Below are 24355 nucleotides of genomic sequence, written 5' to 3'. Positions count from 1 at the left end.
AAAAAGCTGCTGGATCTGGATATTAGTGGAATTTCTCTCCAATGAACTGACAATGTACAGGTATGACAACATGGCCTGTAGCTCTTCTCGAAGAGAAGAGACTCTGCTGAGAAAATAAAATACAACAAAAATGCTGCAGGAGAGTCTTTCTAACATGCTCATTCCTCTGCCTTCTCTCACTCTGTGTCTTTCCCTAGGAATGCCACCTCCATCTTTTTTCTGTGTCAACATTGAGCTTATCCTTCAGATGCTAACTCATTCAGCCTCCCTATTAGGCTCTCAAATGATTACAGGCCCCGAGGATTTTCTCCTTCAATAAATAAGTTCAAATCACAATCATAATTCATTTTCTCTGTATCCCTGAAACATCACACACACACCCCCCCACACACACACAAACACACACACACACACACACACACACACACAGTGTGTATTATCTCAATGAATTGTACCAGAAACTGGAAACCTACTGGTAATCCTTTTTTATGCCTTTTATTTCCCCAACACATTTACCAGTGCCAGAGTTAGATTAGGCCTCCTCTGAAGTATCTCTTGAGTTTGACTATTCCTATCCATCCCTCAGTGCACCTGCTTATAACAGCTATCTCCACTTGTTTGATCTGTGCCTCCCTTTAAAGTGTCTTGCCCAAATCTCCCATTCCAGCATATTATCTACAATGCAGTCTAAGTGGTCTTACTGAAATGCAAATCAGATCACGTCACTCCTCTGAATAAAATATTTCAGTGATTCCCCTCTTCTCATGACAAGGGTCTGGATTTCTGTACGTGGTTTATGATGTTCTACACAATCTGGCCTATGATTATCTCTAGTCCAGTTTCATCTCTAGCTATTTTCTCACCTTACGTTAGCCTCTAGACTTTTGTAAATTCTGCAAGCTGTGCCTGAACTCTTCTACCTGCCCTTTGACTGGCTAACTTTTATATATTTATCCTGTCTCAGCTTAGATACTTCATTTTCTTCCTGGAGCTTCCTAATGCTAGTATCAATATTCTTCCTGGGTGGTACCACAGCATCCTACAGTGATGAGGAGGAGGTGGCCTAGATCCTTCCTTTTCTGGGTAAAGGGTGGAAGCAGTGTGGATTGTTAGCATGGTGTGTTCTAATATCCATGTGTCACTATGCCCTTGTTCTTTGTGTCTTCACATCTCCTCCTGTTGCCTTTTAAAGCACTTTCATAGTATGTGGTTTTGCCTAATAAAGCATTCTCATAGCAAAAAAATGTATATATGGTATTGTGCAAATAAATGCTCACTCCAAATTAGCGATATATTTATTGAAGTTTAATATTGTGTTTATGATACAGAAGTATTTGCTTTAATTATAGATAAAAATTTATTTTTTATTGCTGTTTAAGAAGATTTGGATTATCCTTATACTTTGAGGAGAAGTTTCTTATTTGAAGTATTTTGGAAATAGGTCTTTTAACGTACAAAGATAGATATTAATCTCCCCTTCTAGCTCTCCAAGATTCAACAAAAGTGATTATACCCCCGCCCCCAAAAATGATGGTAGTATTTTATACTACCATCATTTTATAGGCATAGGGTTCTTAGCTGCAAATAATGGAACTAACTCTAATAAAGCAGAATGCAAATATTTTAAATATTAGGGAGGTAACAGAATCTCTGGGATCGCTAAAGGATGGAGCTTGGAGGCTACCCAGCCAGTAACAATTTTCCAGGCTCCACGGTGGAATGGAGACACTACAATTGCCCTGGGTGGGCAGAGATATTATGGAAGCTGATCCCCAGGTGTTACCACTAGGACTTCTACCACTGTCCCTAATGGGTGGAGCCCATCACATGCCTATGCCCTCACTGTAAGGAAATGAAGTATTGTTGTATATCTTGGGAAGCACTTGGATTAATTGTTATACAGTTTTGTTGAAGAAGACCCCCAGGGTAAGTAGCCATAACTACTAACTGAATTTAAAATTGTTAATGAGTTTCTCAAAAAAATATTAAGGTTGTCAGCTGGCGTAGTATATATCTTGCCTGTTTTCCAAGGACTTCTTTGGGCAGCACCATGTCTGTGCTGGCAAACAACTGAGACTTAATGAAAGAATGTGGAGATATGAATGAATTAGTGCTGTATACTCTCTGAGTGCCAAATATATACCAATGGACAATAAGGTCAGGCAGAGAACAGACAGGCATTAGTGACAAGCAAAGATATGCAGAATTTCATTCTCAGCAAATCAAAAGTCCTCAACCTGGTTGGAAGAATATTGGTACTGAATGCTATCAATAAGGTGGCCAGAGAGGGTTAGAGGTGCACAATGTGCTTCCTTAACATTCTATACTTCTCCAATCTCAGCACTAATCAAAAGTTGTTGAATAGTTTGTTTCCTGTAACTCTTACAGAGTTATAAGATCTGTGAAGACAGGGACAGGGACAATACCCATCTCTGTCTGGTTCATAGATAGTATGTTTATAGATATTTTTAAACATAGGTGAGTGAATGAATGAGGGTGAGAATGAAGGCACAGAGGCATTACAGGGAGGTGGGCCCCAGAGAATGGTGCCAAGGTCCAGTGGGGTGACTGGGATCAGCTCAGGCCTGATGCTGGCCACTCCCACCCGGGTCCTTTCTTTCTAATCTGTTCTCATTCTCCTTGGGAAGGATTGAGGTCTCTGGAAAACAGCCAAATAACTGTTATGGGAACAGCAAGCCCAAATAAAGCTCAAGCATCAGGAGGATCTGAGAGCTGAAAGCAACTTCTGTTCCCCCTCCCTCAGCTGAAGGGGTGGGAAAGGGCTCCCAAAGCCATAGCTCCTTTTAGGGGATTTAGAAGGCATAAAAAGGCCCCTGGCTGGGAACTTGCTTCTTCATTCTGCAGTTGGTGCCAGAACTCTGGATCCTGAACTGGAAGAAAATGTCTATCCAGTAAGTATTTCTGGGAGACTTTTTAAAAACACCTTAGTGGATTCATGATAAATGCGCTATTTCAAGAGCTCCTGAAGAGAAGGCATTGATTCACGACCTGTTTAGGAAAGACCCTTAAAATTTGGTGGGGACATTTTTTCCTGCTTATGTATTAAAGCAACTCTCTAGAATTCAGGTCCAAAGTATGGGGGATTTGTGTGACTTAGCCCAGGGTTTGGAAGCAGTCTTGAGTATGGGGATTTCAGACAGACTCGGGCTCCACTTCTTGCCCAGTCATTTCCTAGCATGTGACTTTGGACAAATTACCTAACTTTTTAAGTCTAGTTTTTCCCGTATATAGAAAGATGTCACAACAGCTTTTACTCCATTATGTTACTGTGAGATTTAAAAGAGCTAATACCATGCAAAGTTCTTTTTATGGTATGCAGGACATAGTAATTGCTGAGTAAAAGGTAATTATTATAATTGAGTCTGATCAGAGATTCCACTTTTTTAAGTTATAAAATGAAACTGAACGGAGGAGGTAGAAAATAAACAAAAATAAAGAACCTGAATCTCCTGGTCTATGATGAAAAAGTACTGTAGGTCTTGGGGATTGGTAGAAAAATGAGATCATGGGGGGAAATTATGGTATAATATGAGTGGATAATGAAAGATGAGGTACCCGACCCAAAAAGCTGTCATCTCCCAACCCCTAGGAAGGAGATAAATGAGTCTCTCCTTGAGGCAAGAAAATCAATGATGCAGTGAGCTGAGCATGTTGATAGGGTGGGAGAATACTGTGGGAAGGACCCTGTTTAGTAACAAATTTTAGGAAGTGAAGTGATGGCAGTAGGATTGATTGATTTGTATTCCGAAGTAAAGAAAAACTGCAGAGGACAGGATTAAGTTCACTGTGACCATAGAGGTCATTTCTCTTGACATCAGAGCAGTGATCTGGGACCCCCTTCCATACCTGAGTAGTCTTCCCCATCCCCAGCCTCATGTGCTCCTCCCTCCCCCGTTCCCTTCCCCGTCCCCTTCCCCAGCTCCCGCCCCTCCGTCCCCTCAACCCACGGGCTGAAACTAGACTGGTAGGAGAGAACAGGCTTTGAGCCAGTCCTAGAGTGCCTTGTCTCCTGCAGCTCTGCCTCTATCTCTGCAGACTTGGAGCGTCAACATGGGCTTCTTCCTTATTCTTCCACTATTTCAGGGTCGAGCATCCTGCTGGTGGTTACAAGAAACTGTTTGAAACTGTGGAGGAACTGTCCTCGCCGCTCACGGCTCATGTAACAGGTTGGTCTCGCCCATCTTTAAACCATCCTCTTTTATGTCAAAGTCTCTCTTCTCTGGCTTCCTATTCCTTGGCATCTCTCAATGCAGACTCCCCCTGTGGGTCACAGGGAGAGAGATCAGGTGGTTTGGGCTTTTTGTAGCAAGAACCCATTTTCTTTCATTTGCCTTTACTTTATTTCTCTAAGGTAGAAAAACGCTACCTAATTGGAATTCCGTAAGGATCAGGATTACACCTTTGTCATCTTCAAACTGTCAGTGCCTAGTTCAGTGCCTGGCACATAGTAAATGTCCTATAAATATCTGTTCCATAGGTGTCTGAATAAATGAAGGTCCAGGGACAAGCACCTGGGAATGTGAAAGGGTGGTGGGTTTCATGCCCATTTTATTAGAGGAATGTTGGTTCTGCTGGGAGGCAGATGTAGATGCAAACCTAACTCTATCATTTCACTGTCTGTGAATCCTCTAAGTTACTTCAACATTCTGAGCCTCAATTCCCTTATCTACAAAAGCCCAAAATTTACCTCACGAGGATTTTGTGAAAATTAAGTGGAGTAATGTAAATAGAATGATTCATGCGATATCCAACACAAAGTGATCAATAGACAGTAATTATTACTATCAGTATCATTATTAGCTATAGGAAATAATCCATTTGCTTGAAAAAATTCACTGGTAAGAATCAAGGAAACACTGTCAAGCACTCCCTTTCTCAAAGGATAAATCTACCTGGGTTTTTAGGGACAAACCTAACTGTGAAAGCTGAGAGGCCTTAAGGACTCTCTTGGGTACCCCACATTTTGCAGATGAGGACACTGAGGTCCAGAGATGACATGTGAGCTGATCCTAAACCAGAAGTCAGGTCCCTGACATCTAACCCTGTGGACTTCCTGCTACAGCAGATTGACTTTCATCCAGGCAGTAGCTCACACTCACAGAGGGATATAGCTCTAGATTTTAAAGAGCCAGGATTCCTGTTTATTCATTTAAAAAGTTTTTTTCTATAGACACATCTTTTTAAAATATATTTATTCCCATTCTTAATCCATCCTTCTACTCCTCACTCTACTAAAATATATCAAGAAATTTGAAAATCTTCTTCAAAATGAGATGGCAAAAGGCAAATGGATTGGTGTTTGGGGAGATCTAGGTGGAGAGTCCCTGTCCTCTCAAGATGCTTCTCCCTCACTCCTTCCAACCCTTTATCCACACTCCGGGGTGTCACCACATTTCCCACAGTGTGGTCTCCTAGTGAAGGAGAGTCAAGTCAGCAGACATTTTCTCAGTGCTGTCCAGCGCAAGGGCTGGGAATGAAAATCACTGCCAGCTCTATGAGGAAGAAGCTGCCCAATCAGGCTGCTGATACACTCTGCCTTACCAAGGACAAGCCCAGCCCAAGGCAGGGATAAGAAGCAACGTTCTTTCTCCCCTCATCACAGGCAGGATCCCCCTGTGGCTCACCGGCAGTCTCCTTCGATGTGGGCCAGGACTCTTTGAAGTTGGATCTGAGCCATTTTACCACCTGTTTGATGGGCAAGCCCTCCTGCACAAATTTGACTTTAAAGAAGGACACGTCACATACCACAGAAGGTAAAGCAGCACTCCATGCCCCTCCTCCTCCCCTAAGTAGGGCCTAGCTCAGCTCCTCCCTAACCCTAACCCTAACCCTAACCCTAACCCTAACCCTAACCATGTGAGTTTTAACCTCTGGACCCAGGAGGCAACCTATATACGCACTTTCTCAGAATGTACCTGGGCCAGTGTGTCTGCCTGGACACGAGGGAATACTATCATGGAATAAAGGAGAAGCTAAAGCCTAGGGCTTTGGGGTCCAACATGCGTGGCTTTAAACCCCGTATTCAACAGGCATGACTTGCCTGGGGTAACCTTTGGCAAGATGTTGACCTCCAATTCTTGGTTTTATAATTAGTAAAATGGGAGACATAATAGAATCTACCTCATACGTTCATTACAAGCATTAAATGAGAGCACAGTGTCTAGCACACACAAAGCACTTCATAATAATAGCTATTGTGATGCTTGTTATTATTATTAAACCATGGCCATCTTGATTCCTTTTTCTTTTTATAAAATTGGAAAGGCCACTGGTAAGAGGGTAGTGAAGGACAGAGCATGTCACGATGATACCAGAAAGAGAAGTTTTCTGAAAACAAGAGATTATTGAAGCTCTAAATCGTCATTCCAGGAAACCCCTGTTAACGAAGTATTAACAAATACTTTGTCTTCTGCTTTCACGTTCAAGCCTATTAGTGGCTTTGCTGATCACCACAGATTTCAGGCATTTTGACAAGACCTGTAAAGGAACAGTGAAAGGGGACTTGAAGCAGGACAAGTTGTGTGATAACAGAAGAGAAACAGATGATGTCAAGCAGAAATGTAGCCATGACAGCTTAGTGTGGAGTTCAGATAAAGCTTCATATACCTTCGACAGATCAGGACACTCTTTCTTCTTCATAAAAGTGTGACCGGGCGTGTTGGCTCACATCTGTAATCCCAGCACTTTGGGAGGCCGAGGTGGCCGGATTACTTGAGGTCAGGAGTTCAAGATCAGCCTGGCTAGCATGGTGAAACCCTATCTCTACTACAAATACAGAAAAATTAGCCAGGCGTGATGGTGCATGCCTGTAGTCCCAGCTACCTGGGAGGCTGAGGCAAGAGAATAGCTTGAAACCAGGAGACAGAGGTTGCAGTGAGCAGAGATTGCGCCACGGCACTCCAGCCTGGGTGACAGAGTAAGACTCTGTCTCAAATAAATAAATAAAAGTACAAAATCAGATTGTAACTGGCTGTCCACATGAGAAATCCTGGACAAGGTATGCTATCTACTCTAAGACCTGTCTGGGCAAGAGATAGAATTCAAGAATACTTAATTTTTAAAACAAAATAAATGTTAAAATTGAAGAAAAACATAAAAGAGACAGAGAGAGATTGAGAAGAATATAATTCAGCACACCATGTGTGGAATTTCCCCAGTAAGTTTAGGTTGACAGGTTGTAGGTGACGGGGGTGGGGGTCCTTTGTGAACTTCCCCCAGGGCTGCATGGTGTGATACAGAAAGTTCATGCTGTCCAGCTCTGACCAACTAGGATTCTAAACCAGCTTGGCTACATATGCCAACCACTTAACTCCTCTGAACCTCAATTTCCTCATATGTGAGGTTTAGAAGACAGAAATGTAAACTCGTGGGACATTGTGTCTGCCCTGCTTGGTCACCCCAAGAAAGTGAGCTAATAAAACCCTTCATTCTTCATGTTGTGCATTTATGATTGTGACTTGATGAAGACACATAGAATGCCCATTCTAAGCTCCACATGGGTTGTACGGATTGCTCCTGTCTATACCCTTCCTTATGTTTCAATGTCCTTCAGGTTCATCCGCACTGATGCTTACGTACGGGCAATGACTGAGAAAAGGATCGTCATAACAGAATTTGGCACCTGTGCTTTCCCAGATCCCTGCAAGAATATATTTTCCAGGTTACTGAACCCAAACTGAATGTTACTCAAGACATTTTACATTAGCCCTTTTTCTCTCATGGCTTGAAAATTACTGGACTGAAAAATTCATTTGCTTCTACAGGTTTTTTTCTTACTTTCGAGGAGTGGAGGTTACCGACAATGCCCTTGTTAATGTCTACCCAGTGGGGGAAGACTACTACGCTTGCACAGAGACCAACTTTATTACAAAGATTAATCCAGAGACCTTGGAGACAATTAAGCAGGTAGGACACAGTGCTAGGTGATGTTCGGGAATTTAGAATTTGGAACTTAAAATTAAATCAACATAAATTATTCATGCTGTGAATGTTTGATTCTGACTTGATGAAGACACACAGAATGACCATTCTAAGCTCCAAATGGATTGCACTGATTGCCTCTGTCTATGATGCTTTCCTGCAATTGGTGCAATTTGGTGAAAAGAACATGAGAGCCAGATTAAGTTTCAAATCCTAGCGTTGTCAACAATGACTAGCTATTTGACATAGGACAAACATCGTTTCTTCATCTATAAATTTTTAAACACTTACATGGATTGGAGAAAACCCATATAAAATGCCTAATATATTCATTCATTCATTCATGACATAAATATTTATTGAGTGCTTTCCACATTCAGAATTTATGCTAGATGCAAGGGATAGATCAATAAGTAGGATAACATGGTCCCTGTGTTTCATAGCTTTTATAAGCTAGCATGAACCTGGTAAATACTGGGTGCTCAAGAAATTATAGCTACTGATACTGAAAATCATGCTATTTATGGTTCTAGGCAAGTATGTTGCACTAATTTGCCCCTTCTTATAGATACTTCTTATGAGAAATAAAGCTATATCTTGAATGAAATAGCATAGAACAAAATTTCAGCAATATTAGGAAGTGACAAATTTTACTGAGACCTTAGGGAATCTCAATGCAGCAGTCCTCAGATACACATTTTGAACCAATATTTATTAAGATACACCTACTTACAAGGCATTGTTCTTATCATCAGGTGACTTAATGTCTAGGTGGAGAAATGAAATATATAACTGTAATAGGACAAAGAATATGATAAGTCTTTTAAGAAGGAAAATCTTTTAAGAAAGCACAAATACTAAAGGAATAACTTCTGGAAATAGTTGGCAATGCAAGGTGGGACAGGTGAAAGAAGGTTTAAAGGGAAAGGTTTTGGGCTGGAAGTTGAACGAGAGGTATGACTTCAGGGAATTTAGGGGAAGGATATGCTAGATGGAGGGGGTAAGGCGATCAAAGGCATAGAGGTAGAAGGTGTTCGTGAAAACTGGAGAACAATCTCCTTTGACTAGACTTGCAGCATTTCTCAGTGGAGGTACTAGTATGACATTAGGCAGGGGGTGACTCATCATTATGGGGACATCCCCACACATGGGAGAGGTTTGGCATCCCTGGCCTCATCCACTAAACACCAGTCATGTTTTCAATCATTGTACTAACCCAAAATGCTCCTGACATTTCCATATCTTCCTCTAGCAGGCAATAACACTCCCAGTGGAGAACTGGTTGCCTAGAGTAGTTAATGTCAGGGGAATAGTGAGACACAGGGTAGGATGAAACTAAAAGCTTGAATAATTGGCTAAACATTTGGAATATGTTGTTTAGCTAATGGGAAGCTACTGAAAGTTTTTGCTCAAAGAAGTAGTATGAGTAGGGCTATACTTCAAGATGTTTATTTGGGGAGCCATGTGTGAGCTATATGGGAAGGTAAAAGAGATACAGTATAGCTGGGAGACCAAGAGGTGAAATTGAAGGCCAGAACCACAAACACAGTACTGGTAAAAATAAGAAGAAAAAAAATAGTCTCAACATTGAGTCTCAATAGCACAAGTTGATCTATAATTCTCAACAGACTATTTACTGCGTCTTAACATATACTCCCCACAGCCCTTTCTTGTTTATACTGTGTGTGTAACCATGCACAAGTGTGAGTGTAGCTCCTTTAGAGAAGAACAAAACCTGAGTTTCTAAGTCATTCCTTTGACTTTAACAGGGAATCTGTATTACAATTACATGGTATTTTAATGAGAAATATAGAAGCTATGGTATGGCTCCAGAGTAGACTTTATTAGGAAGAGGTCAGGTTCCATTGTTACTAGCACTGTAAAATGTAATTTTAAAAATGTGAAATTTTTGATTGTTTACTGTTATTAACCAGTGCCTTTGCCTCCAGACTGATTCCCTTAAATACAATTTATTTAAGGCAGCAGTAGGAAATTTTAAAATGTAAATATGAAATTATTACTTCACCTAGGGAATCCATAACTTCCCAAATAAAGTCCAAGTGAAGGTCTTTGTGTCTGGCCCACTCTTATTTCCCCTCCTCTATGCGTGCCCTTCATGGTAGCCAGGTTAAATGACTAGTAATTGCCAAACAGCACACATTATTTCACAAGTCTATGCATTTACAGTAGGCATTTACGTTAGGATTCCCACTCCCCGGAACACACTGTCATCCTGCTCCACTTGGCTAACTCTACTCACCTTTCAAACATTAGTTGGAGTCATGTTTCTCAGGAAAACTGCCTAATCCCTCGGTCTGGACTAGATGGTGCTTCTCTATGACGCCATTGCACACTCGCAATGCTTTATGCCAGCTTATTGGTCTAATGCAGTGCTGCCAATAGAACTTTCTGCAATAACGGAAATGCTCTATAACTGTGCTATCCCGGTGTTATTAAGCACTTGAGATGTAGCTAATGTGACTGAGGAGCTGAATTTGAAGTTCTATCTAAAAATTAGTGGTCACTATATTAATAGAACAGCACGAGTCTAGAATGAAGTTCTTGAAAGCAAAGATCTTCTCTTTCCTGGGCCCTGGTACAGTACAGTACCTGGCACATAGTGAAAGCCCAGAGCATTTGATAAATGATTGATTGAATAAATGAGTATCTTGCTTATTATTTAAATAAGTGTGCTAAAATGTCCTATGCTTTAAAAAAATCCCCCAAATTAAAATAATTTATAAATATATATTCCATTAATTATTCATTCAATAAATCTTTACCAAGTAGGTCCCAGGTAGAAATCTAGTGCTGATTTATCTAGCTCTTTATCCTTAAACAAGACACTTGATCTCTCTGAGACCTCAATTTATCCTTCTGCAAACAGAGATTTGTGTTACATTTGCAGTTCTAAACTTCTTATGAGACATAAAATTGAATTAAATGCTGAATGTTTTGCCTGAAATGTTTATATTTAATTAAAAGAGATCCATGGTTCTCCTAAAGTCTATTTAAATTAAGACTTTCTATACTACATGAAGCTTGAAGTCCCTTTCAGTTCCAAACTCATATAGTACTGCGTGCAAGACACATAGTTGGTATTTACACAGTATCATACAAAATTGCCATTTTTTGAAATCAACAATTTTTGGATATTAGCAATTTTATTCAATTAAATCTAATACAATAATAAGTGTATAAAAAAAGTCTGAAGACTCAAACTTATGGCTTGAGGTCAGTCTGCATATACTAAAAGTAACTAACCAGAGCCTTGTATAGTACACATCAGATAAAGAGATGTCACAGGTAACTCCAGATTCAGACACATGAGGGGCAGTGTGTTCTGCATGAAGGTGGGAACTCAAGGTGAAAGAGGGTAGAATCCAGAGAGATGAGAAGAAAGAGAAAGTGCACTTAGGGTGAGAGTGGTGACCTCAGACCTAGGGACAAAGGTATAATGTATCTTCCTTCTCTCAACGGGAGGACATTCACTTTACTTCCGTAGGTTGATCTTTGCAACTACGTCTCCGTCAATGGAGCCACTGCTCACCCCCACATTGAAAATGATGGAACCGTTTACAATATTGGTAATTGCTTTGGAAAAAATTTTTCAATTGCCTACAACATTGTAAAGATCCCACCACTGCAAGCAGGTGAGTTTACCAATCTGTCCTCTTCTGAAAACAAGTATCTGTATTGTGAGAAGGTTACTGTGTTGTGAGAAAGATCAGAATATCAGAATAGCATTTTGTGCATAATTAAATTACTCTCAGATTTCAGAAATATTGCCCTCACCCCTACCCTATAAGGGTCCTAATGCCCAAGGGCATCATATCAAAGGATGACTACTTGAAAATATAGAAAGCAAGTGTCCAAGTTCTCTTCTAGAATTTAAAAATGTAGTGTGTATATATACACATATATACACACATAATATATATATATGGATTTGATCATATACAATTTGGATTCAAACTTAGCAAACATTTATTGAGCACTTATCCATGTGCTAGGCAAAACTAAATTAAATAAGCATGTATGTGTGTATAATAGCATACATACATGTATGAGAGTGTACTAAGTATGTTGTGCTTACTTCCCAAAACTACAAACAAATCTGTTAACTCATATAAATACTATAGAAAAAAAAACTACAGCAAAAAGGAGTGTACCCAAGAATTCTCCATTCATTTTCCATTTATTGCCAGGTTCATTGTTCACCACCTTGATGATGGAATTATTTGAACATATACAGATTTTTGTTTAGTATTATTTAGTACAGTTCTTAAAGTATAGTTCTCGGACCAAGACCATCACCTAGGAAACCGTTAGAAATACAAATCTTGAGCCCTGTCCAGGGCAGACTGAATGAGAAATTGGGGGAGTGGAGCCTGCAATCAGTATTTTAAGAAGCTCTTTATGTGATTCTGATGCACACTAAAGTTTGAGGACATTCACTTTCTAGTGAGTAAATTTTAATGTGTGTTAAGAATTACTGCACAGGGCTATTGACACAAACCCATCTAAACTATATCCTTTGGGCATCTTAAGATGTTGCAAAAGGCATTTTGCCCATTCTGAGGTTTTTTCCCTACTCCCCTGACTTAAAACCCACCTCCAGCTATTACAAGATGTGACTCCACTATATTCCGCTTGCCACACCCTATTTGAATGCACGTTTCCAAATCTGCTGCTATTTGGATTTTCCTGGGTGATTTTGCAGCATCACATGAAATTTCACTAAGAAGTGCAAATGATGGAGAAAATGAAAATAACCTCTCTAAAACAATCAAAATGTGTTTCTTTGCCTGTATAAGCTGTTCTAAATGCTTTGTATTAAAAAAAATAAGAGGCTGTTCCAAAGCCTTTTAAAACCACTTTATTTCAGACAAGGAAGATCCAATAAGCAAGTCAGAGATCGTTGTACAATTCCCCTGCAGTGACCGATTCAAGCCATCTTACGTTCATAGGTAACTTGAAGGCCTGCTATGAATCTTCAGGAAAACTCAAGTTTAAAGATTTGCTTTGCCTACCTTTGATATCAATCCTGATCACAATTTTTTTTTCAGAAAACTAAATTTAAACATAATTAATTTCATGTAGGCACTGTTGATTCTTGTAACTGAGCATACCGCATGTATACAAATTTGTTTGTGACTTGAGAATCAGCCCTTTCATTCACAAGCCCGTTTGTGTTTCTGAACAGTTTTGGTTTGACTCCCAACTATATCGTTTTTGTGGAGACACCAGTCAAAATTAACCTGTTCAAGTTCCTTTCTTCATGGAGTCTTTGGGGAGCCAACTACATGGATTGCTTTGAGTCCAATGAAACCATGGGGGTAAGTCCTAGATATATTTGTTGAGCTTGTGATTCTGAAGAAGGTGTGTTTAATAATGTACACTTTTTTCCTTTTTAAATGCATCAAAATATTTTCCTCATTTTTCAAGGTTTGGCTTCATATTGCTGACAAAAAAAGGAAAAAGTACCTCAATAATAAATACAGGACTTCTCCTTTCAACCTCTTCCATCACATCAACACCTATGAAGACAATGGGTTTCTGATTGTGGATCTCTGCTGCTGGAAAGGGTAAGAAAGGATACTGGATAAATGCGACATCTCCCATTGTTCCTGGAAATTAGGGGCTTTTATGGGGATGCTGCTCTCAATCGGAATCACATCTAAAATAGCAAGAGGTATGCAAAAGTCAAAAATGTAATTGAGAAAGTAGCAGGGAGTTTAGGTAATCTGAACATCAAAACTATGGTTAATGATTGAAAACTAATTGGGTCCACGAACCCCACCTGAAAACAAAAGATTCCGTGACCTCAGAGGTGAACTTAAACTTGACAAAATCACTGGGGAAACTTGAGCCCCATCCTCTCTGAGAAGGGAGAAAAAGGCTTGCGTTTCTCAGACTAGCCAAGTCACTAAAAAGACAACAGCCCCTAAAGACACAAACAGAATGGTGACAGGAAAGAAGAACAGAAAATATCTCAAAGCTGCTGTTACTTAAACAAATCCATTAAGCCGGTTTCTTTATTTTCATCCAGTGTGGGCAGGAGGAAATGATCTAATACACCTGGCTCAATAGCAGTTTCTGGGTTGTAGAATAAAGAACAGGCAGGCACTTGTGCTTAAAAAGGCATGAATCATCTCTCTAAAATTATTTGTAATTGCCTGTGCTCATGTTTGACTTTTTATTTTTGCAGATTTGAGTTTGTTTATAATTACTTATATTTAGCCAATTTACGTGAGAACTGGGAAGAGGTGAAAAAAAATGCCAGAAAGGCTCCCCAACCTGAAGTTAGGAGATATGTACTTCCTTTGAATATTGACAAGGTAACCTGCTTCTCCACAGATTTCAGATTTAACCAGAATGTTTCATCTCTCTCAGGAATTGTCCTCCTGCCTCATGTTTATACATAAAGTCTTGAAATTTGAGAGCTAGAAGGAGCTTTAAAAATAATTAAACTTCCTTCATTTTACAAATGAAACTAAAGCTCCGAAGAGTAATGTGACTTAGCAAAAGCAACTACAGCAGAGCCAGGATAAGAACCAGGTTTTTTGATTCTAAATCTGCTGTTCTTGTATCAACAAAATTGTCTTTAAAATATACTTCCTCGGTGAATAGTGCAGATCCACTGATTCCTATGATACTTTATCAATAATATAAATACTTTAAATAATTTTGAGATGAAGCATCAAAAAGTACCCTCATAGGGAAATCAGTTCATTGTTTTGGTTTTCTATAAATCTTCTGAAAAATAATGCTAGAGGTTAAAAATCATTACTAACAATTGACAGTCATCTCTTTATTTCTACTTTTTTCTTCCCTGTATTTACAGACTATCTTTTTAGAATAACCAGAGTAACATCTAGAATTTGCAGTGTGATGGAAATACCAGTAAAAATCAATAAAATATAATTCTAACATATAGATATGTGAATATATGCTTTCTTTTATATCTATTTGCTCCCTGGTTGCACAAAAGGGGTTATTGAAACAGCTACATGGAATGTAAAACTTTGTACCAAAGGCTTAGGTGTAGTGTCGTAGAAAATAAACTCAATTTAGAACCAAACACCACTGCTCTTAAGCAAGTTTGTAAGCTCTGTGAAGAATGAGAAAGAGGGAGGAGATTGAGGTTGAGTTACAGACAGGCAAAAGGGCCTCTATAAAGGCAAGAAGGAGTTAAAAATGCAAGATTTCATCTATAAATATAAAGTAGTTGCTGAGGTTGGTTTATTTAGGGGTGTAGGGAAGATGGGTATTGGGCAGAGACTGGAAAGATAGGTTGAAGCAATATTGCAATGGGCTACATAAGCCTTTGAGTGTTATATAAATAAAGGGAGCCATTTAAATATTTTAAGTGTGTATTTTAAGTGTATTTTAGGACATGATTAGATCTGTGATTCAGAAAGTTTACTCTGGCAGCATCATGGACGACAGACTGGAAAGTGAGGAGTCTAGAGTAGAGGCTAGAAGCCCTATTACAGGATTAATGCAATGAGGCAAATAAAAGGGAATAAGTATCTGAGTTAAGAAAATGGTGACTGAGAGATGAAGATGCAAAGCTGAGAAATATTTAGGCAGCAAAATCAACAGCAGTTGGTGTCTAATTACATGTGAGGGGTAAGAGAGAGGAAGGAGTTCAGGATGCCTTCAAGACTTCCACCCTGAGCAGTTGAGTGAATGATGGTATAATTCATTGAACTGAAAACACAGAAGTAAGAGGAGCCCCGCCAGGCGCGGTGGCTCACGCCTGTAATCCCAGCAGTTCGGGAGGCTGAGGCGGGTGGATCACCTGAGGTTGGGAGTACAAGACCAGTCTTATCAACATGGAGAAACCTCGTCTTTACTAAAAGTACAAAATTAGCTGGTCATGGTGGTGCATGCCTGTAATCCCAGCTACTCAGGAGGCTGAGGCAAGAGAATCACTTGAACCCAGGAGGCAGAGGTTGAGGTGAGCTGATATCATGCCATTGCACTCCAGCCTGGGCAACAAAAGCGAAACTCCATCTCAAATAAATAAATAGAAGTTAGAGGAGCTAGCTTGTAGAAAAAAGAGTACATTTTACTTTACAGATGTTAATTTGAAAGTACCCACTAGCCATCTTAGCAAAGCATTCCATAGGCAGCTGCTATACATGGGTCTGGAGCTCCAAAGAAAGGTCATGGAGAGAGATCAATCTAGGTACCTTAAGGATTTTTGCTTTTCCCTTAGGAAGCATATCACTGACATGTAGTTGAGTGTCCCCAAAATACTCGACAAATGGATGAGCCAGTTTTTCAGTAAACTCTTATTTTGTTAGTAATGGTAAAAATCACAATCTTCTTTAAATTAAGGGAATAAAAAAGGATCACTTAACTTAAATATTCACATTTCAAAATAAAGAAAAAGGAAGGATTTTTCTAACTGTATGGTTATCATTGCCTGAAGAAATATTACCCAATTACAGAATAGGGAACTGTAATAATGATAACAAATGTCTAACATCATTTAATCTGTCTCCTCTTTCTTCTAATAGTTATTGAGTAGCCACTACAACAGGCATCACACTCTTTGTTTCAGTGGATACATAAAAGAATACACTTCTGGTTCTCATGGAGCCCATTACCTAGTGTATCACAGAGAAAGAAGGTGAATCGGGAATAGCCATGCATGTCAGCACAGGGGTAGTACTCTCAGGAGGGATAAATTGATGTATTAATAGCTAGTCAGATGATAGTGCAGGGGAGATTCATGGAACATAATTATTTGCAATGGGCAGTAATATGGCAGGTGGAGATGGGATTGAGGCAAAACAATTGAAGACAGAAAGAACGGTTTGAGGACAGACAGAGAAGTGGAGAGGGAGACACGCAGAGAGAATTGGCTATTATAATTGGTGGGAACATAGGCAAAAGTAGTAGAGTAAATGGGATAAAAAGTTATAAAAGTACATTGTAATCTTAGAAGGCTTTAAGGCCAGGCTAAGAAATCTGCACTTTATTGAACTGGTAATGGGGAGACAGTGAAGGTTTTTAAACAAAAGTAAAGCCTATAATTATTGGTATTGAAATGATAATAAAATATATAAAAATAGAGAGATGAGACTGCTAGTGGGGGGAAAATCATACTTTAGAATAGGTTTTTGAAAAGAAACATTTAAAATTTGCTTATTTAAAAAATAAGGAATTTGAAAGCCAGAGAATACTGAGAGAGAAGATAGCCAAGCACAGTAGCTCCAGAAAATACCCACGTGTAGAAAATGGTAGAAACAAGAGAAGCCAGAAAAAGAAACAAGAGCCACCAGAAGGCCCTAGTTCCCACTAAGAGAGAGTAATGTCACAAAGATGAGGGCAAGTGAGGGTTATACGGTGCTCACTGCTACAGACAAGTTGAAAAGGCTGAAGACTAAGAATGAAGCATTAGGTTTGGTGATCTCTAAGGGAATAGAGTGAGAGAGACAGAAGTCAGGTTTCAGGGCTCTTAAGGTAAACAGTTGAGTATCTGGAAGCAGTTACTGAATGTACATTTTTTAAAGTTTGGCAATGAAGAGAGAAATAGAAAGGTGTTATGTCCCAGCTACTTGGAAGGCTGAGGCAGGAGGATTGCTTGAGTCCAGGAGTTTAAAGTTACAGTGAGCTGCATTCCATTGCAGTCCAGCCTGGGGAACAGAACAAGACCCTGTCTCAACAAACAAACAAACAAAACAGAACAAGACCCCGTCTCATGAAACAAACAAACAAACAGGAAATCTAATTTAACAAGAAAAATAAGCAAAATAGAGCAAAGTAAACGAATTCAACTTGAAACCACATAAATAATATATTAAACAGAGACATAGACATTTGTACTTATTGTATGCATGTACATAAATATGCATACATGTGCACACCCCTCACTTCTTCCCAGCATCATCACTAAGTACCTCGAGTCCCTTATTTCACAAAATCTTGCAGAATCTTCTCCTCTATTGGCTCCCACCTCCTATCCTTTCCCTATTCTGAAAATCTTCCACTATTCACTTTTAATTCTTAGTCCACCACCAGAAAAATCTCCTGTCTTCTCTTCTTAGAATGTTCCCTTCACCTTCTTTTTTTAACCAAAATCTGGCTCTCTCCCCTAAGGACACCAGTCTCCCCAACAGTAATTTCCAGTGGAAGCAGTTTCTCCTCTGCACAGGGTACAGCCCTTTTACCACTTAGCCTGGAGTTGGGGTAGGTGTCCTTCCTCTTTGCTGCTTTCAGATCATTGTTCCCTCTATTCACGCTTAAAATTCCCCAAGTGTTCATCTCATTTTATCTAATCATATAGCCAAGTGATGTGTGTGTGTGTATATATATATATATATCCTTCATACCCTCGACTTTGCCAGTACTTAAGACTATATTCCTTCCATAATCTCAGTTTCAAGCATGACACGCTCTGACCTTTTATCTTTCAACATCACTTGCCCTACTGCAATTTCCACCAGGAACTTCCAATCCACTGAACACAGTACTTTCTCATTCTCTCTCACTCCGTTGAGGATTTACCTTCTCTCCTCACTCAATTTAAGCTTTACGGTCAACAATTACATCACTTTCTCATGTAGACCTTCGTTTCCCTTGCCTTTTTCTTACTTTATCAAAGTCACTTGTCAAAACCACAACTCTAGTTAAATTCAACTCTCCACCCCCTCCATACTTATACCTCTGAAGCCCAACTAAGTGCAGACAAGGCACAATCATGTTAATGATTGGTCATGTTAATTGGTCCAATTTTAGATGCATGACCACAAATCTTTCTGCTACATTTCCCTGCTTCACTTACTCTCTCACTTTGCTAGTTAAATATTCCACACCTTCTTTCTTTAAATTTTTACCATCTCCCACTTCCCGCCTCCACACTCAGATGCAGCTGATGACTATGTTTCCGTTTTCTCTGAAACAAATGAAAGAAATCAGAAAGGAACCATAGACTTGCCACCACATCTAGCCACCCACCAGCAGCTGTACTCATACACTGAGTTATCCATCTTCCTATCCAGAATTGATCTCTTTCATCCTCCTTCACCCTCTCAGGGAGATCACTCTCCCAATTCTCCCCATCTTTCCTAGATGACCACTCTCCTACCCTTTTCAATGGATCAGTTTTATCAGGCTCTTACAAAATCCTTCTCTTGACATTTTTGCCCCAACCAGCTACCTTCTCATTCCTCATCTTGTTGGAAGGCCTTGGTTCTCCTATCTTCCATTTCTACACTCACTCGTTGTTAAATATTCATGCCTTATGCATTTACATTTTTAGCTTTTTCTTAAACTCAAGGTTCGTACCTGCTAGTGCCAGCTCCACATCTGTATTTGGATGTCCAATAGACATCTCAAGTCTAATAAGACAAGACCTGAACTTCTCATCTTCCCCCACCAAAAATTTACTCTACCTGTAGTTCCCATCTTTGTTGTGACATCAATCTTGCTTTGTTCAGGTCAAACACCTTGGTGTCATGCTTGATGCCTCTCTCACTTTCATGCCTCTTCCTCATCCCATATCTTATTTAATAGGAAATCTTCTTGACTCTGTCCTCCCCTTCTTCCACTTCTCACTAACTGCAATGCTACTGGCCTAGTATGAACCATTGTTTTCTTTCAACTAGATTACTACAAGACAAACTGGTTTCCCTGATTCCACTCTTGGATCCTCCCTACTAACAAGTCTACCCTAAAAATAAATCATAGCATCTCACTCCTGTGCTGGAAACCCTCCAATGGCTTCCCATCACTCACTCACAGAGAAAGATCAAGTCCTCATAATGACCTACAAGGCTTTGTATAGCCTGGCTCATGACCTCTACACCTTCCTTTCTTATTCTCTCCCCTTACCCAGTCAATAGGATCCACACTGGACTCTCTGATGTTCCTCAAACAAACTCAGCATCCTCCTCCCTCAGGCCTTCACACAATTTGTTCTCTCAGCTTGAATGCTCTTCCCCAGATATGTGCATTGCTAAATTTCTCATCTTCTAAGAGTCTTGTCTCCACTGCCACCTGTTCAGAGACCTACCCTAACCATCTATTCAAATTTTAACCCATTTACTCACATCTCTGATCTTCTTTCCTCTTTTCTATTTTTTCTCACCACATTTGTGGTATGTTATAAAATTTATTAATTACATTTATTGTATATCTCCTTGAACTAGAATGTAGGCTTCAAGAGGAGAGGGACTTCACTCTCCAAAATATCCTGAATGTCAAGGATAGAGTCTAGAACAAAATATCTAGTCAAGTATTTGATGAGATTATTAATAAGTAGATATGTGCTTAGAAAAATCTCATAATGTCCATTGTTTTTATAAAAGAATCAGAAAAATCATGTGTGTGTGACAAGACATCCTAGTAAACATATGGTCCAGTGGGTTTTTTTTTCTTTTTGTCAACATAACTGTAAGGATTTTTTTTTTCAAGCAAAATCAAAACATATTCTAAGTGTGAAAGAGATATACATTCTTTCATCACTCAGGCAGTTGAAGTCTTTGTTGTTCTGCAGAAAAACATTAACTATTATTATTATCGGTTTTGAGATTTTTGTTTGGTTTTTGTTTTTTTGTTTTGCAGAGGCCTTTCTTGGGAGCCCTAAATTTTCTTCAAGGATGGTCTCATTTTACAGAAGAGAAATTGATGGCCTAAGAGGTTATGTGACTTTCCCAGTGATACATAGCCAGTGACTGACACAGGCACAGATAGCTTTCCCAGTCACATCCCAGGGTCCCTCATCTATAGCTTCCTGCAGTTCCTCCCTGCATGTTGACCTAAAAAAGAACTCAGGAGCCAAGGCTTAGGAAGTCTGCATTTCTGGCTGTTTGAATTCTTTCCTGCTCACTGAGGTTTCTGTTATCTTCTCTCCTAGGCTGACACAGGCAAGAATTTAATCACACTCCCCAATACAACTGCCACTGCAATTCTGTGCAGTGACGAGACAATCTGGCTGGAGCCTGAGGTTCTCTTTTCAGGGCCTCGCCAAGGTGAGATGATCTAGAGGAAACCTCACACGGGAGTGAGCAAATGTTTCCTTCAAAGAGATTAAGAGTTTTCCTATGCATGTGCTCTATTTCGTAGCGTTTGAGTTTCCTCAAATCAATTACCAGAAGTATTGTGGGAAACCTTACACATACGCGTATGGACTTGGCTTGAATCACTTTGTTCCAGATAGGGTAATTAATCCTTCTTACTAATATTTGAACAGTGCTTTGAGTATATGCTAGTCAGGTAGAGCATATTGACTGATTGCTTGATTGATTTTTTTTCTTTCTCACAAACAGCTCTGTAAGCTGAATGTCAAAACTAAAGAAACTTGGGTTTGGCAAGAGCCTGATTCATACCCATCAGAACCCATCTTTGTTTCTCACCCAGATGCCTTGGAAGAAGATGATGGTAATGAAAGCAATTGTTGTGTCTGAATATTCTTCTTACTGCAGTTCTGTATGTTAGTTCATTAGGAAAGGAGTAAGGTTGATTATTCCGTAATACTGAAAAATGATCCTAGGCCGGGCCCGGTGGCTCACGCCTGTGATCCCAGCACTTTGGGAGGCCAAGACGAGCGGATCACGAGGTCAGGAGATCGAGACCATCCTGACTAACACGGTGAAACCCCGTCTCTACTAAAAATACAAAAATTGGCCGGGCGCAGTGGCGGGTGCCTGTAGTCCCAGGTACACAGGAGGCTGAGGCAGGAGAATGGCGTGAACCCGGGAGGCGGAGCCTGCAGTGAGTGGAGATAGTGCCACCGCACTCCAGCCTGGGCGACAAAGCGAGACTCCCTCTCAAAAAAAAAAAAAAAAAAAAAAATCCTTAATACTATAAATAGAACAGTACCGAATAATTAAACTTATTTGAAAAGAATTTTCATCTTTTGATCAGGTCTTGTTGATTACCAGTAGAAAAAAAATGTCGAAGCACCATTTGGTGTCAGGATGGAGCATCACTGTCTGCTCTAGATGAGGGAGAGAAGGAAGAAAAAATGGCAACATGAATTCTAGCTTTTTGCCTTTCCTGATGAAGACATATTTCTAAAAAATAGTAATTCTAAGAAGAGAAGCTATAATTCTAAGTATTATAGCAGATACAAGAGAATGAGAAGGAAGCTCTGTAAATCATTTTCATCCGTTCTTTCAGTAAGCTAGGGCTTGAAAAAGACCCAGAGCCACACCAGCAACTCAAATACAGTAACTCAAATTGCAAATCATCAGTGTTAGTTAACTGCTTCTCGGCTGGGACAGGGAGATAGATTACAGTCTATGGGATTAAAATATGGAAAACTACAGAGAAATGAGATAAAGAATTGTAGAGCCATTTCACACTAAATGACTTTATATATCCAGTCAAAACTATAAAAAATTTATTCTCATTTTGTTTGAAGGAAGTCAGCTTCCAGATCAATCTTAGAAACCATACATATGATATATCTTACTACTTTCAAAGTCTTTTAATACACACTTTTCATTTGATCATCACAGTTTTTACAGTATGTACAGCAGGTGCTATATTTTTATGTTACAGATAAGAACAGATCCATTTATTCAGTAAGTATTTAATGAGTACCTACTATGCTGTAGTCATTGTCATAGAATATTGAGATATAGCAGTGAGCAAGACAGACATGACACTCCCTTCTTAGAGCTTACAGTGTAGGTAGGGTACATAAAGAGTTTAAAAGACCTCTTTAGGTGGTCTCATGCCAGGTGGTACAAGAGTCAGAAAAAGAATTCAGGTCATATGGCTTTCTGTATTTGTCAATGTAATACCTCCTATATTATTTCAGTGACATTTAATCTATAGCTTGGGCTTTTAAAAACTCAATATTGCCTTATTTACTTCTGATAAACAGGTGTAGTTCTGAGTGTGGTGGTGAGCCCAGGAGCAGGACAAAAGCCTGCTTATCTCCTGATTCTGAATGCCAAGGACTTAAGTGAAGTTGCCCGGGCTGAAGTGGAGATTAACATCCCTGTCACCTTTCATGGACTGTTCAAAAAATCTTGAACATACTCTAGCAAGATATGGTTTTGGTAGCAAAACCAAGAAAATCAGCTTCAGGTCTGCAATCAAATTCTGTTCCATTTTAGCCTGCTATATGTCATGGTTTTAACTAGCAGATGCATACAATTTTGCAATGTTTTACAGAAAGCAGAGTTGAGCAAGCAATTCCTTTATCAAAAAAAAAAAAGCACATATTTAGATAATCATACTTCCTCTGTGAGACAGGCCATAACTGAAAAACTCTTAAATATTTAGTAATGAAATAGGAAATGAATGTGGACTTACTAAATGGCTTTTAATTCCTATTATAAGAGCATATTTTAGGTACCTATCTGCTCCAATTATATTTTTAACATTTAAAAACCAAAGTCCTCTACACTTGATTTATATTGTATGTGACTTTGCTGAGTCAAGGAAGTATTATGCAATAAGGCTTAATTACTAAATGTCAAACCAAACTTTTTCTCAAACCAAGGACTATCATCTAAGAGTAATTGTGGTAATTATTTTGCATATATGTAACTACTCAAAGATTATGAAGCTTATGAATGTTAACCTTTCCACTTATTACAAGCAAGTACTATCATTTCTGATTTTATAATAAGAAAATCTATGTTTAATCAACTGAGGCCTCTCAACTAAATAATATCTCAGAGATTAAGTTACATATTAAAAGCTATGTAACATAAAAGCAAGTACATATAGTAGTGACTATATTTTTAAAAAAGAGCATAAAATACTTACAAATGTAATATTTACTTAAAATCAGATTATGGGATAATGTTGGGGGATTATACTTTATTGCATCTTTTTTGTTTAATTATATTTAAGCATTGTGCAATCATTCAGGAAAAATATTAAATTATTAACATGCAAGTATTAATACATTTTAAGCCTTTTGTTTTTAAATTTCTTTTGTTCTAGAGATTATTTAAAAATAAATATTGACAAAAATAATGTTCTATATCTGAATTCTAGTATCTGTTTTAAGCTCGAAAGCATTACATACCACGATGCCTAAGATGATCGGCATGGTGTTTGACGAGGTAAAAACAGGTTGAAGGCACAAGCTAACCAGGGTACCTGATGTATCCATTTGGTCTTTATTTAGATAAGATGCAAACTCATTTTTTAAATTACAAATAGTAAAGCATACTTTTCAAAGAATACCTAAAAATACAAAAAAGTAGAAATTGTAAAGTAAAATCATCCAGAGCTCATCTAAGTTCAACTGCTCTTAAGATTTGGGTACTGGTCTTTTTCTTCTTTTCTATTCCTGTAGATTTTTTATGTAATCATTATTTTTCCATCAGTAATTACTAGATAGAACTAAAAATCTCAAAAAGAAAGAAAATGCCAGGGAACTGCATGGAATATGTCACTGTAGATAAATATCAATCCATTGGTTTCTGTC

At 38.9% G+C, this 24355-nt stretch overlaps 1 protein-coding gene across 1 annotated transcript; it reads left to right on the top strand.

The window, feature by feature from the left end:
• The first annotated feature begins 2652 nt into the window (after positions 1–2652).
• Positions 2653–23898, top strand: RPE65 (RPE65, retinoid isomerohydrolase). Its single transcript, XM_025403114.1, has 14 exons — positions 2653–2912; positions 4105–4187; positions 5624–5774; positions 7574–7681; positions 7785–7926; positions 11447–11594; positions 12830–12911; positions 13148–13280; positions 13390–13529; positions 14153–14282; positions 20816–20930; positions 21025–21119; positions 21228–21339; positions 22793–23898. The coding sequence occupies exons 1-14, from the start codon at positions 2902–2904 to the stop codon at positions 22942–22944; spliced, it is 1602 nt and encodes a 533-aa protein (XP_025258899.1). The 5' UTR covers positions 2653–2901; the 3' UTR covers positions 22945–23898.
• Positions 23899–24355: the final 457 nt, after the last annotated feature.

The sequence above is a fragment of the Theropithecus gelada genome, chromosome 1 (genome assembly GCF_003255815.1).
Source record: "Theropithecus gelada isolate Dixy chromosome 1, Tgel_1.0, whole genome shotgun sequence".
NCBI classification, from domain to species: Eukaryota; Metazoa; Chordata; class Mammalia; order Primates; family Cercopithecidae; genus Theropithecus; species Theropithecus gelada.
The sequence above is the reverse complement of the archived record's forward strand: the minus strand, read 5'-3'. Positions and strand labels throughout refer to the sequence as shown.